The 15,457-nt window shown below is 40.9% G+C and overlaps 1 protein-coding gene across 2 annotated transcripts; it reads right to left on the reverse strand.

The window, feature by feature from the left end:
* Positions 1–4,114: 4,114 nt before the first annotated feature.
* LOC116266567 (1-acyl-sn-glycerol-3-phosphate acyltransferase PLS1-like) lies at positions 4,115–15,195 on the reverse strand. Of its 2 annotated transcripts, XM_031647818.2 has the most exons (12): positions 14,597–15,193; positions 14,196–14,318; positions 13,321–13,360; positions 13,147–13,220; positions 12,913–12,972; positions 12,402–12,479; positions 12,136–12,294; positions 11,533–11,658; positions 5,404–5,496; positions 5,076–5,162; positions 4,501–4,704; positions 4,115–4,374 (listed from the first exon to the last, which is right to left on the reverse strand). In XM_031647818.2, the coding sequence occupies exons 1-12, from the start codon at positions 14,675–14,677 to the stop codon at positions 4,351–4,353; spliced, it is 1,149 nt and encodes a 382-aa protein (XP_031503678.1). In that variant the 5' UTR covers positions 14,678–15,193; the 3' UTR covers positions 4,115–4,350. The 2 variants fall into 2 exon arrangements, with proteins under 2 accessions (XP_031503678.1, XP_049937251.1); XM_050081294.1 differs by lacking the exon at positions 5,404–5,496 and having other exon boundaries at positions 14,597–15,195.
* Positions 15,196–15,457: the final 262 nt, after the last annotated feature.

Consider the following 15,457-nt stretch of genomic DNA (forward strand, 5'->3'; position numbering starts at 1 on the left):
GATTCATCATAATCTTTGATACCGAACTAAACATTTGGGGCATTACAATCTACTCCCTTAAAGCACATGCGTCCGCGCGTGTGTGACCCTAGGTCCGAGTGTTGAAACCAGCTCTGATACCACTATAACAACTCGACCCACTCCTGGGTTCAAACCCCTGATTCAGCGGATCCCAATCTGTCCCCTAGCAGTTTTGGCTCCAGCCTCAAAAAGATTAGAAACCATGACAATCTTTTCATCAATAACCCTCTTTATAAACCTTTGAAGATTTCTCACAATCTTTGATACCGAACTAAACATTGGAGCACTACAATGTTAGTAAGGCAAAACCTTATAAACATAAGATTCACTTTTCACTTTTTTTTGTATTGTTCACTTTTCAAGTTTTCATTTGACATAAACAATTATTCTCATGTTGGGCATTGTGATTTATGTATTATGAATTATAGCTTCAAAAGACTCGTATTTAAGGACAAAATAATTTATTTTGTCAATAGAATCCTAAAGACTAATTACTAATTAATTTCACATTTGACATGTACCAAGAGAGACAGAGAGAAACCTTTTGAATTGTTCCCTTTTCATTGTTAAAGTAGTTATTTGTATTCTGGTCAAACATGATTTAGGTATCTTTGCAGGTTCTGAAGTCGTAATTTTATGCTAAAGAAAATGTGATCTGCATTTTCTAGCTGATTTTTGGCATTTCACCTTAGCAGGTAAAAATACCAAGTAATTTAAGAGGTGTTTGACGAGGCAAGAATTTGTGGAGTTATAAAATCCAATTTTTCATTTTGATGAAACAAGAATCCTGTTATCAAACAAAAAATTGTTTGATTCGAGAATTAAAAGTTAATTCTTAAATCAAAATTCCAAAATCATGATTGTAATTTAGGGGTGGAAATATAATTTCAAAATTTTAGATTTTGTTCATTTCTCTTTAAGGCACCTGTCATGATGGATTTAATCATCAATCAATAATTTTAATTTATATTTTATCAAATATTTTGTTTTCAATTGTGGAATCAAAGTTCCAAACTGTCAAACACAAATAAAAAGATACCCGTTAACTAGGGTGCAGTGCATCTATTTTGTATTAAGGGGCCGTTTGATGGTCAGAAAAAAATTTCTGAAAAAAAATTTCTAAAAAAAAATTTCTGGAATTGAAGAAACGGAAAAATTTTTCCGTTTTTCCAAAACCAGTTTGTGTTTGTTATGGAGGAATTATTTTTCTAGAAAAAATTTCTTTGTTTGATGAGAATGGTGAAGAAGAATGAGGAAGAAGAGAAGGAGGGAGGAGGGAGAAAAAATTTCCTCCTCCAACGGTCACAAAAAAATTTCTAGAAAAATTTCTCCACCCCTCTGGTTGGAGAAATTTTTCTGGAATATTTTTCCAGAATCATCTCCAACGGTCCAAATTTTTTTTCCATGTTTGATGAAATGGAAAAGTTTTAAAAATTTGAATTTTTTTTCCTGTTGAACAGTGCTTTTCCTGCCAACCAAACGCCCCCTAAAGAGTAGCGACATGCACCAGATGTTTACAGACCCACCAGCGCAACCTGCTATGCTACACCCTTGAGTCCGATTTTTATTGGATCACCTATCAGATATGAGATTAAAACTCGGTTAACTGAATCTAATGAATAAATAAAATTAAAATCCTTATCATGAATTATCATGAATTGATAATTGGGTACATCCAATTGTTGATGCCGAACACCTTTTGCTCATGCTCTGTTTTTTTAATGTAATGATGCTTTGAGGGCCGACATTCATCCGCTTAACGTAGAAGTAAACGTTGAAAATGGACGCACAACGTAAAAATAGATATCGATAACGATGGTGCTATACCTTTTCTCTATTGGCCGATTGAAGAGATTCCTCCCCTTTTCCTTTAAAATACAAATTTGTATTTATCTTAACTAGCCAATATGATATATATATATATATATATATATATATATATATATATATATATATATATATATATATATATATATATATATATATATATATATAATATATATATATATATATATATATATATATATACCAAACAACTAAATATGCACCAAACCAAGGAGCCGGGGAGAGCCTCCTCGACTCTTAACACATGAAGGCGAAGAGCAGGTAGAGAGAGGGTGGCGTGGTATCTGAATCAGCTAATGGAAAGAAGTCGGTCACCATCGGGGAAGGCGAGGAGCATGTTAAGCTAGAGCACCATAGAGAGGCCCGGCAGTCTTCGTCATGTACAGGATGCAGAAGAGAGACTTGAAGCAGACAAAGTCTGAAAAGACGAAGGCGCAGGAGCATGCTGGTATCAATACACACACCTGTCTGTTTAGTTATTGTGGACGTAATGGATCGCATTGTTTAATCTAATAAGGGGGATATCGGACATTGAAGTGAGCTGCGGCATGAAACTTGCAAGGGAGGTAGAGAAGAGCATTAAAGAGGTCCTTCCATGAAGTCGGATGGGAGGCAGATTGTCCAGGAGGGGGGAAGGGGCGAAAGAGGAGCAGGAGGAGGAGATAGGCAAGACATAAAAGAAAGGTAACCTGCAGTAGGAGGCAAAAGAAGAGAAGAAAAGGGAATTGAAGAGAACAGGAATGAAAAGGAAAAGGTCACAAAGGGGGAAGATGAACAACATGTGCTAAGAAGAAGAGACAGAAGAGTTGAAGAGGTAAAGGGGAAAACGTAGCGACACAATGACCGAAAGAGGAGGAAGAAAAAGTTGAAAAAAGGAGATGCAAAAGACCGAGAAAAGGGTATAGCAATCTGCACATAAAGGAGGAAAAAATGCAAACTAAAGGTTAGAATGTGAAGTGACAAAGGAAGGAAAAGATGTGAGAGAGAAATGAGAGACAACACAGGAGCCGATGAGCTGGGAGAGAATGGGGAGGTTAATCATCTTGGCAGGAAGAAGACAGTCGCACCCTCCCTCCGGAAGAACAAATAATAATCTGAGTGGACATTTTGGAGACGAAGACAAGGAACGAGAGAGAGAGAGTTGTTTTTGCTTTTGCAAGCCTTCCAAAAAACACCACAATGAAGAGATTACAGGGTTGAGACTTAATATACTGCTTTCAATTTGACACCCTCCATATTTCTTTGTTACCACCCATGGTGATGAAATTGGAACAATTTATTAGTCGCCCGTGGCGGTGAGAGAAAAAGAACAAGTTACCGTTTTAAACTGTTAAAGTAATTATCTACACATTTAAAACAACTTGATGATGACAGGCTTTCAATATGTTTTTAGCTACAATAAAATGTTAATTTCAGAGCTGACTACTAATTAATTTTCATGTTTCAAGAAAACACCATAATCTCCTTGTTGTCAGGAATCATAAAGAGACACGGTAGTCATCAGTAGTTGATATTGCTTTGTATAAAATTATCTACGTACTTGCTATGTAAGTAGTCACAAAGGTATTCGGGCAAAGTTTTATGATAGATGTAGAAATGAAACTCAGATTTGCATCGTAGGCATGCCATTTAAAATTTTGTTAGCTAGGAAACCAGTTTTAATTCAGCACTGCTTTTACTTCTGCCTTTATAGTCATATGGTATTGTTACGACTCATGATTATTGATCTCTCCCCCTCTCTCACTAGTTTCATTTTTCTCTTAGTCTATTGTTCTTTTTGTAGTCCCCCTCATTCGAGAAGATATTTTGCAGCCTTGCTCTGTCTCTGTCTCGCCCTCTCTCTCTCTCTCTCTCTCTCTCTCTACACACACACAACATACATATATATACACACACACACACACACACACACATATATATATATAGACAGATAGATAGGTAGTACAGGCAAAGGGGTTATGGCTAGATGTCATCCCCTTCGTAGTTTGGTACTCAGGGAAGAGCCCGAAATTCTTACAAAAAGGAATGAGCTCCTCTTGAGCAATGCAGGTTTACAAATTCGGGCTTATAAGAAGTTTTAATCACAACGAGACAGAACAAATCAGAAGGAATTATCAAAGTCAGAATAAATGACCTGGTCTTTGATTTCTGTCCAACGTGCCAAGTCAACATAATTTAGCATCCTTGCTTTTTTGCTACCATTATGGGCAGAATTAAGCATTAAACTCATTATTCCCACCCATAAAAGTAAAAAAAATGAAATAATAAATTACAGTAAGAAATGTAATGGTTTTACAAGGTTCATAATCACATTAGCGCCATCCACCAAAAAATGAATAAAAAATGAAAAAAGGTAATTATTTTACAAGATTTAATCCAGGGTTAGTATGCCCTCAGTTGATTCAAGATTCTGAATCTAAGTTGCTTCTTTCATAAGTAGTATCATTGGCAGTACATGGACAACAAGAAGCAGTAGCTCTAGCTTTAACAAAGCAGAGGACGGTGAGCCTGAAAAAGAGGGAAAAAGAAAGAGGAAAAAACATAAAAGACCAAACTGTGAATCAGAACCAAATTGTAAAAGCTTGCTAAAAGCTACTATAATTGCTTCTTTTGTTTAGATTGCATCGACGAGACCTCATTTTGTGGCTTGACAGGTTGCACGGTTGCTGGATTTGAACGATCTGATTGGGTGAACAAGATGAACACATGCATAACAAGTGTGATGAGCAGTAGGATGGCTACAATACATGAGATCCCTTTCCATGTCGACAGAAGTGCAGTCCATGTAAAGAAGAAGAAAGCACCGATTACAAGGATGCATGCCCACATAAGAACAACCTGTTTGATGCCAAAGCACTCAAAGAGTCAGATACAAGAAGAGTTGCAGCTTACGTATTGCTAATAACTTGGATATGAGATGCAGTACTTCCTGACAATCCAGATTTAATACTCTATTATGACACCCGATTCTCCATATACTTTGTCAATTCTCATCCTTACTCTAGTAGCAAAACATAAAATACCAGTCTATCATATTGAGTCAAAACATGCCTTGTTCTAGATCCACTAGCCTTGCGTTATGAGAATAAAAACCAGCGCAAAAGAAGACATTCAACATCTTTAGTTAAAATTCATCTGCCTTGATATTTCGCAATAGATAAAGCCTAAAAGGTAAATGTTAATTCCCTGCTAGCGGATCAAAAAATTACCAGCAAAGATTTCTTTGGTCGACCTATCATTTGAAGGTTTTTCTCACCAAAAGTATTTTCAGCTGCATGTGCGTCTAACAACAAATCCTGGCTTGTCATAAACAGAAAGGATTGTTAGCACCAAACAAAGCAATATTAGAGGAGATTGAAGACTGCAGTTTTTTGGCACAGTATGCTAACAAAAAGAAGGAAAAAACACGAGCCACACAGTGCAATGCTATATTTTGAGGAGATAAGGGGCATAATACTATTTTGTGATCATAAACAACATCTAATTATTTTCATGTTATAGAAAATGACTGAAATGACCCAAAATTATAGCATCCACCTTTTCTATAAATGTATCTCTACACCATTGAGCAATTGCAGCATCTGTCTTAGGTAGTTCATCAGTAGAGTGTCTCTTGATAAGGACATGTATCTGGCAAGAATAAATAAATAATCTCAAGCTCTAAATAAGAAAAAAAGAGCAGTTTGACATGGTATGTATCATCTCATGAGGAAATGCTTATGTAAAGAAACCACAACTAGAGGTCAAAAGCATAGTTTTTCCTAGAGAGGATACAACTTATCCTAAGTTTTATGAATCTATTTGTTAGAATATGTTGCTGTGGGAACCGGATCCATTCCTGGACCCGGTTCTATGGGGCGCGGGTACCGAGGCGGGCTCGGTACCCTAGGCGGCTTCTCCTCTCTTCCTCTATATATTGTCACTTGTGTTTAGTGTTGAATTAAGTGAAATATAATTTTCTCTCTCCTAGGGTTGCGGTGTGCCCCTAGGTCAGAGCCTCCCCGTGGTTTTTCACCTCTTTCTGAGGTTTTCCACGTAGATTGTGTGTTCGTTCTCCACTCTCTCTCTTTGTGGTTCGTGTTTCTACATGGTATCAGAGCCAGCGGAGTTGGAGAAGCGTTTTTTCCGAGGATCGTCAAGTTTTTTCGTCGCCCGACGCCGTTGAAGTTCCGGCGCCGCCGCTGCTGCCCGTGTGACGTCGCCCTGCTCTGCCGCCGCCGTCCTCTGTTCCGCCGCCGCCGTCCTCTGTTACGCCTCCGCGGTCCTCCGTTCGCCCCGTTCTTTGTTCCTGCCACCGTGGGTGGCCTCTGTGTTGCGCCGTCGCCTGCTTCCCGTTGCCGCTGCCTCAATCCCGCCGCCGTCGCCGCTGCCTCCTTCCCGTCGCCGTTGCCTCATTCCCGCTGCTATGCCTCTTGTTGCTGTGTGCTTGTTTGTGATGGCAGAAGCGATGGGGACTCAAAAAGATGCCGTTCTTGACACGGGCAGCGCCTCCAAGACTGAGAACGTGCCGATCCAGGTCACCTCCATCCGTCTGACCAAGGACAATTACCTATCTTGGTCTGCCGCTCTCGAGATTGGGATTACTAGCCGTGGGCGTCTCTCTTACATCACTGGCGACAAACCTGCGCCCATCAAATCTGATCCTCAATGGGCGACGTGGGCGTTGGAGGACAGCCAAGTGAAGGTGTGGATTATCAGCTCCGTGTCATCCGATATTCAGCCCCTCATTCTGCGGAAGCCGACCTCTTTTGATATGTGGACTGTGCTTGCAAAGATGTATGGTCGCAAGAAGAGACATTTGCGCACCTATCAGATTAAACGCAGTATTTACTCTCTGACACAGGGTGATTTGTCTGTTGCTGCCTTCTATGCTGCCCTGAAGACCAAGTGGGAGGAGTTAGATTATCATGTGACTGATGAGTGGACATGCGGTTCAGATCATTCCCTCTACTGGGAAAAGGAATGGATGGACCGTACGTTTCTGTTTCTGGGAGGCCTGCGGGATGAATTTGAGTCTATTCGTAGCCAGATTCTTAATGGTGATGAGATTCCGGGGATAGAGGAAGTATATGCTCGTGTTGAGTCTGAAGAACAACGTCGCCAGGTGATGCATCTTGACACCGGTCATGGCCCTTCTGCCTTTGTCAGCCGTGCCTCAGGGACTGGGCAGCGTCCTGCCCGACATTGCACTCATTGCCACAAGTTGGGGCATTCGGTGGATTTCTGTTGGGATCTTCATCCCGAGAAGAGACTGGTCAGAGGTCGTCCTCCCTTTGGCAAGCGTAGCCCTTCTGTGTCTGATTCCAGTTAGAGCAATTCTTCTAGTGGTGCAAAGTCCAAGTTGTCCCCTGCTCAACTCAAGGAGCTACAGGCGTACATCAGCCGTCTATCTACTACCCCTGAGGAGTCCTCCACGTCTGAAGGGGCTCAGCTAGCCCAAGCTCTCGTTGCCTCGACTGATCAAGGTAACCCTTCTCTTGGTGATTGGATTGTTGATAGTGGAGCCACTCACCACATGACAGGGGACTCTAAACTCTTTCAAGAATATCAACTTTCCTCTGGCAAGCAACGCGTGTCTATGGCAGATGGGTCTTCTATCTCTGTGGCTGGGAAAGGGAGCTTGTCCCTGTTGAACAAATACCGTCTCCACAATGCCCTGCATGTTCCAAATATTCCTGTGAACTTACTCTCTGTCAGCAGTATTACTAAAGAATTAAACTGTAATCTGATTTTCTCTGCTGATCATTGTTCCCTGCAGGACTTGGTGACGGGGAAGAAGATTGGGATTGGTTCGGTTACTGATGGGCTCTACAGGCTGCCGGTACAAGTTGCTTCAGCATTGATTTCTGCCACGAGTGGTCACTTGTCTGGTGTGAACGATAGATCTACTGTTCTGCGATGGCACGAGCGTCTTGGACATCTACCCTTCCAGTTAATAAAGAAGTTATTTCCTCATTTGTTTGCTTCTGTCTCAATTGACTCCTTCGCTTGTGAAGTGTGTCAATTGGCTAAACATGTCAGGGCTTCGTACCCTATTTCTTTGAATAAAACCACTCATCCGTTTGCCTTAGTTCATTCCGATGTTTGGGGTCCTTCTGGAGTACCCACGTGTGGTGGTTGTCACTATTTTTTGACGCTTATTGATGATTACTCTAGATGTACGTTCGTGTACTTGTTGCGAGAACGTAGTGAGGTTCCAGCAGTTGTGAAAAACTTTGTTGCCTTTGTTGAGACTCAATTCCATACTACTGTTCAAGCTTTCCGTACGGATAATGCAAGGGAATATGTCTCCCAATCCCTTGATGAATTCTTGAAAGGCAAGGGTATTGTTCATGAAACCTCTTGTAGTTATACCCCTCCTCAAAATGGTATAGCTGAACGTAAAAATCGTCATCTATTGAATGTTACCCGGGCCATTATGTTCCAACGTCATGTCCCGAAGCGGAATTGGGGTGATGCACTTCTCACTAGTGCACATCTCATTAACCGTATGCCTACTAGGGTGTTGGATGGTCAGTCTCCTTATTCTACCCTGTGGCCCACTCAGAATCCGTGGCCTCTTACTCCTTGTGTCTTTGGGTGCAGTTGTTTTGTGCATAATCATAGCCCTACTCTCAAAAAACTTGATCCCCGGTCTATTAAAGGAGTTTTCTTGGGGTACTCTTCCACTCAGAAGGGGTATAAATGTGTGGATCCTACTACTTCCAAAGTGTATGTTTCGAGGGATGTCACATTTCATGAACATGAGTCATATTTTTCGGTGAATCCTCTTCAGGGGGAGTGTCTTGGGAACAAAGGGGAAGAGTATTCCTCTAATCAGCTAATTCAGTTTATGGAGTTTTTGGATTACAAGGTTAGTCCCAGTGTGATTGACACGGTCACGGTCAGTAATGAGAAGGGCAGCCATATGGAAGGGGTCACGGTGGATGCTCAGCCCATTGTTGCCCGGGATCACTTGTTTGGCCAGGTTTATGTTAGAAAGGAAAAAGCTACAGTGGAATATGTTGGTGATGAGGATAGAACCAATCCCAATCCTGTGATCTCCCCGGATGACCCAAGTCCATCGAATGAAGAGCTCCCCATTGCTGTGCGCAAAGGCACCAGGTCATGTACTTCTCACCCTATTCAGAGATTTGTTTCTTATGCTAAGCTCAGTACAAATTACAAATGTTTTATCACAACCTTATCCAAAGTTGTTATTCCCAGGTCGGTGGATGATGCTAAGGATGATCCCAAGTGGTTACATGCTATGACAGAGGAGATGGGTGCGTTAGCTAAGAACAAAACATGGGAAGTTGTTGATATCCCTAAAGGGACACACTTAGTTGGCTCTAAGTGGGTTTACAACGTGAAGTACAAACCTGATGGCACTGTAGATCGATATAAAGCTCGTTTGGTTGCAAAGGGGTTCAGCCAGAAGTATGGGATCGACTATCTTGAGACCTTTGCCCCTGTTGCAAAGTTGAAGACCGTGAGGGTTATTCTTGCTCTTGCTGTGCACAGGAAGTGGCGCATGGACCAGCTTGATGTTAAAAATGCGTTCTTGAACGGCCATCTGGAGGAAGAAGTCTATATGAGCATGCCTCCCGGGTATGTTCAAGAGGGAAAATGTTGTCACCTCAAGAAAGCTTTGTATGGCTTGAAGCAGTCGCCTAGAGCTTGGTTTGAGAGACTAAGGATCGTTATGAAGTCTACTGGGTACAAGCAAGGAAATGGAGATCATACCCTATTCATAAAGCAGAGAGGTGGTCTGGTGAGTCTTCTCCTTGTCTACGTTGATGATATGATTGTCACTGGCAGTGACGAAGAAGAAAACAGAAAGATGAAGGAGAGATTAGCTAAAGAATTCGACCTCAAGGATCTGGGTAAGCTGAGATACTTTCTGGGGATAGAGATTGCTCGATCAGAGACAGGGCTGGTTATGAATCAAAGGAAGTACACTCTTGACTTACTAAAGGAGACAGGCAAACTTGGTTGTAGGCCCTATCTTACTCCTATAGAGTCGGGAACTAAGATAAGTATCAAGACGGGCACTATTCTGGATGAGGAAGGAAAAGGGCGATATCAGAGGCTAGTAGGTAAGCTTATCTATCTTACTCTAACTCGCCCTGATATCACGTATGCGGTAAATGTGCTAAGTCAATTTATGCATGCTCCCACGGATTGTCACTGGAAGAGTGCAGAAAGAGTGTTGGGATATCTAAAGAATGACCCAGGAAAAGGACTGTTGTATGCTCGACAAGACAAACTTACTATTGAGGGCTACTCAGATGCAGATTGGGCAGGTTGCACTGACACAAGGAGGTCTACTACAGGGTATTGTATCTTTCTTGGAGGTAACCTAGTTGTTTGGAGAAGTAAGAGGCAAGAAGTATGTTCGAGGTCTAGTGCTGAGGCTGAGTACAGGGCTGTTGCAATGGGGGTTACAGAGATGCTGTGGCTGAAGATTCTTTTGACTGATATTGGTGTGGAACTGGGAGATAAAATGAAGATGTACTGTGACAACAAGTCTGCGATTAATCTTGCCAATAATCCAGTTCTACATGACATGACCAAACATGTGGAGATTGACCGTCATTTTATCCAGGAACGCATTGACTCAAAGGAGCTGATTCTGCCATATATGAAGTCTGAAGATCAAGTTGCAGACGTCCTAACTAAAGGGCTTTGTACTTCTTCATTCGAAAAGAATGTTAGCAAGCTTGGCATGTTTGACATGTATGCCAAGCTTGAGGGGGAGTGTTAGAATATGTTGCTGTGGGAACCGGATCCATTCCTGGACCCGGTTCTATGGGGCGCGGGTACCGAGGCGGGCTCGGTACCCTAGGCGGCTTCTCCTCTCTTCCTCTATATATTGTCACTTGTGTTTAGTGTTGAATTAAGTGAAATATAATTTTCTCTCTCCTAGGGTTGCGGTGTGCCCCTAGGTCAGAGCCTCCCCGTGGTTTTTCACCTCTTTCTGAGGTTTTCCACGTAGATTGTGTGTTCGTTCTCCACTCTCTCTCTTTGTGGTTCGTGTTTCTACACTATTTTACCTTAAACAGTGAAAAACAACTAAAGCACAAATAAATGACAATAATAATGAAAGCATTTGAGCTGATGATTGGACCAAAAGTCGAGCATAGTGGACTGTGGATACCTCAGGAAGGGAGGGGTGGGGGGGTGTGTTGACAACCCAAAAAGCAGGTAATGAGGCACACAGATATAAAGAATTCTTTGGCAAGAGGGTGTCGTAAACAACATAAAGACAAATCTAAGAGGTTATAGAAAGGGAGATACAAGTTGATTGGTTAGTAGATTGATTTTATGAACACTAGGAGCCAACTTTTGCTTGTTGGGAAGCTTGATTATCGATGCTGGTATGGGTTTATCTTCAGCTTGAAGGGAAAACAGAAAAAAAAGAAAGAAACAGTGAAGGAAAAACATAGACCTAGGGTGCAACATAGGTAAAGAAGACTTAAAAATTACTTACAGACTATGTATCGCTGGTATTACACTAAGCCGGGATGAATGCAATTAAGGCTGTAACATGTAGCCCAAACTTCCAGCATGAACACCATTGAGAAAAATGTATCACATTGCAAGAAGATTTTGTAAATCTATTTGTTTGTTACCTATTAAAGCTAAGTTTTAGAACTCATGATTATAATGAAGTTTTCGTCTTACCACAGACGGCTTCCTTGCCAAAATATTGAGCATTGTGGGTGCAGGTTGACCACGAGGAACAGCCACAGTGACATCATAAATAGCAGGTACAAAGGAACGTATGGTGTTTATGGTTGACACAAATCCCTGAACTCAACATAAAATACAACAGATAAATAAAATGAAATTTGCATTGCCATGTTTGACAACTATTCCTTCAAAAGAAAATAAATATAATGTACTTTGAACAGAAAATTGTAAAATACGGGAGGATATTTCTCATTATAAGCTAACAGTACAAGTTAACGTGCCATGAGAAAAATAGGCAAATTTAAAGAATCTTATTACTAGAGACATCCAATGCATGTACCATATGAAACATAAATGTTAATTAACTATGAAGAGATCACTAAGTTAGGACTTAAACTCTAGACTGACTTCCTGCTTGAAAGCAATTCACATTTTTAAGGGTCATCACATTTCCTATTAAGAGAAAGCACGAGAAGCAACATAAGAGTTCTTAAAGGGTCTGATAAAATAATGAGAATCATGAGAAACTCAGGAAATTCTTAAAGCATAAAAGATTGAGTTTTATCGGGATTTTCAGTGCATAAGAAAGGAGACCTTTGTTCGAGGAACTAGTGTATTTCTAGGAACTGGTAGTCCTGCAGTCATTGCATATTGCTGAGCTGCTAAAAGTTTTTCCTGGGTGAATCGTGTTCCTTCAACAAAAAGAGCTAACCAAAAAGGCTGAGGAAAATCTTCCAACATTTGCAATCCAGCCTGCAGTTGTGAAGAACGTAAACCATGGAATTAGTAAAGATATGTGCATACAAAAAGCTAAGTTTATCACTACTTTTACCTGCTTAGATTAAGTAATGGTTTATTACCTTCAATGTGGCTTGGTCCTTTGCCCAGCTTCTCTCAAGGAAAACATATTCGGAAAAGAACATTGACCATCCAAAAACCTACACATGTCAAACATGCTTGATGGAACGAATTAGTGCCTGGAAACATATGGAATACTATCAGTCAAGCATTCGTTATTCCAAAAGAACTTTCCTTTCTCCAAAACCACAAATACTACCGTATGACTACTACTGCTACTGATGCTGTTGTTATTGTTGCCACTGTCACCAATGAGGTACATCAGTCTCGAATTTTTTTTAGTCCAAATATGGCGTTCATGTTCTGCTGTGACAGCCACTAGGTTGAACCAGCCCAGAGATTGAGATTCGGAAAAGTTTGGTTCAACAGCCATATAACTGGCTGAGCAAGGGGCATATAACACAGAAGAGTTTTGTACAAACAAAAGTATAGAAAGGCTAATAATTCACTGCAATTGACAAACTATAGACTCAAAAATGACACAAAGAAAGGGGTACCAGACGCCAGACTTACCGGAAGAAATTTTGAAGACTTCTTCATGACAGCAAGTGCACTTCCAAGACAGCCTGAGCGCTACAATGAGAAGATCAAGTCAACACGTTCCGTAACTTAGAGCAGTCATCCCCATTGTATTGAAAGCAAAAAGAAACCATATCCTACTACAATATAACTAACAAGCTCTTCTATTTATCTCATAAAGAAACAGTGTGCAAGCTAACTATTAAAAGGTGACTGTCAGAAATTTACCTGGGCTAAAACCCATCCAACAAGCCAATCGACATCACTTCTATGATTAGACATGACAAGAGCATGCTCCTTACCTGAAACATTATACATGGCAAACATGGCATTAGTGCATCTGCACTCCCATAAACACAAGGGATGCAAATAAAGTAAATGAATAAAAATATTATCACCCACCCATAGCTTGTAATGTAACATAATCAGTATACACTTGAACCTGGACAGCCAGCAGAAGAAAATAGTCACTGATCATGAGGCTTGTGTTGACCAATTATCACATTAAAGAAGTATTTATTCTGTTCGGTAACTGTGAATTGAATGAAGGCAACAGGGGATATATAACAAATTAAATTCCTGCTATACAGGAACGTCGCAATGTGCTAGCTAGGACGTGTTTTCAGTGGCGACCAGGTGAACTCCTTCTAGACATAATTGCAGGTGTTTGAATCCTTTTTTTCTTATTTCCCGAGAAGCGCTTTGAAGTGTATTGCTACAGATGAAAGCTTGAATATTTTATCAAGCTCCAGTATACCATGAGGCATTGATTCTTGTCTGGAAAAATACATATGGAGACTTTCATTGAGTACACTTGTCAGGGGTTCTCTCTGCTAATAACCAGAGTCCATTTAGAAGGCTATAAACGTATGCACAAGGAATACCTGGTGAACGGACACTCAACAAGCAACATGAAGAGCTGGAACGTAACGAGGTAGAGTAGGAATGCAGTATTGAACAAGCAAATCACCTTATTGGAAAAGTGTTTCATGCGAAGTACTGTATTTAGGAACTCCAGTACCTGAACTTAATTTCTTAAGGAACTGCTCGTCTTATCTATTTGAGACATAGTCGCTAATTAATGAAAGGACTCGGAAGCTAAACGAGATGGAGAAGCAGGGAATCCATGTTTTTAGAATTATTACATTCATGTCTTGGAAAATGTATTAGCTTAGACGATGGCATCTGGTGAAGCAGTGCAAACAGCAGAGGCGGATTCCCTCGTAGTAGTAGTAGCAGCAGTAAAGAGAGAGAGAGAGAGAGAGAGAGAGAGAGACCTTAAATCCTCCCCACCAATCAAAAAGCCACACCACCTCCAACCACAGCAGCTCAGCGAGAACTCGATTGATCCTCCTGTGCAACCTTTTGGAAAATGGGCGGAAGGAAAGATAGCAAATGGCCTGAAACAAGAATTGAAAGGAAGCATGAATACTTGCACGCATACCCGCGTGCATTTGTGAACAAAACGGAAAAGAACTCCCACGAAATGTATGCAATTCCTGCTTCTCATATCATGTTCACAGCCTTTGATTCGACACAAACAAGAAAATTTAAAATTGTATCCGGTAAAAGAAGCCAAAAACAAACTAATCAACCAACGAACAAGATAAGCAGATCTACCAACAGACTCTGTCTGTCTGTCTGTGTGGATACCAACATTAGACAAGAAAGATGGTACCTGTAAAAGATTGATAACGAGTCCGGAAAGAAGAAAAAGAAGGCCGATCGGGACAATGGCCACAGCTGCCAAGAGAGCCATCTTTCTGCACCGTGCACTAAAGATCTAAGAATTTCAGAGGAAAAACCAACGACTGACCACAATGAAGAGATGAAGATTGAGAGATAGAAAGGGGAGCGGGGGTGGTGGTGGGGAAGGGAGAGAGAGGGAGTATCGTTGTAGTTGTCTAAGTTTTTTTTGGAATGCTCAGCCGCAGATATAGGAGAGGAGAACCCTCCACGACCTCGTTAACCACCTCAACTACCAAATGAGGAGACCACCTCGTTTCTTAACCCCCCCAACGGCTAAATTTCACCCCCATTTCCTAGCTCCCGAATGCCAACTTCAAATGTGTGTTTAACTACCAAAGAATTGCAATCGTCTCGCCAACCACACGCTGCAACTCAGGAATTTGAATACCTCAGTACGACAGATACATAAATTTCCTTGTTGATATGATTCTCACAAATTGGTCATTACAGTGATATTTTTTTTTCTGTACCCAGTTTTGAAACTCTCGCGTCTGATGCAAATTGATGCAACATTTGGGACTTCATCATAATCCCGTGTTTTGGAGTTTCAGTATCTTCATTTTTCTTCTAATGAGCAAACTGTTATTTTAGAGCACGACACCAGATGAGGCTAAGTTTAACCTGCCATAACTATATTTGGAAGAGCTGTCTCTACGCAAGATCAATCATCTGGTGAAGATCAGACACCCATTTGAGAGATTTTAACATTTACTGATGGGATTTTACTGTAGGAAAATGCAGATTGTCCCATGTGGGTCAAAAGATCAATGCCTAATTGGAATATTCCCTT

This window comes from Nymphaea colorata, chromosome 13, assembly GCF_008831285.2.
Source record: "Nymphaea colorata isolate Beijing-Zhang1983 chromosome 13, ASM883128v2, whole genome shotgun sequence".
Classification (NCBI taxonomy): domain Eukaryota; kingdom Viridiplantae; phylum Streptophyta; class Magnoliopsida; order Nymphaeales; family Nymphaeaceae; genus Nymphaea; species Nymphaea colorata.

Coding starts and splice junctions, on each gene's coding strand:
- LOC116266567 (XM_031647818.2), bottom strand. CDS start 14,677: ATGGCTCTCTTGGCAGCTGTGGCCATTGTCCCGATCGGCCTTCTTTTT. Junction 13,361..14,195: donor ATTGGTGGGGAGGATTTAAG/GTCTCTCTCTCT, acceptor CTGGCTGTCCAG/GTTCAAGTGTATACTGATTA. Junction 4,375..4,500: donor CTGTCAAGCCACAAAATGAG/GTCTCGTCGATG, acceptor CCTCTTTTTCAG/GCTCACCGTCCTCTGCTTTG.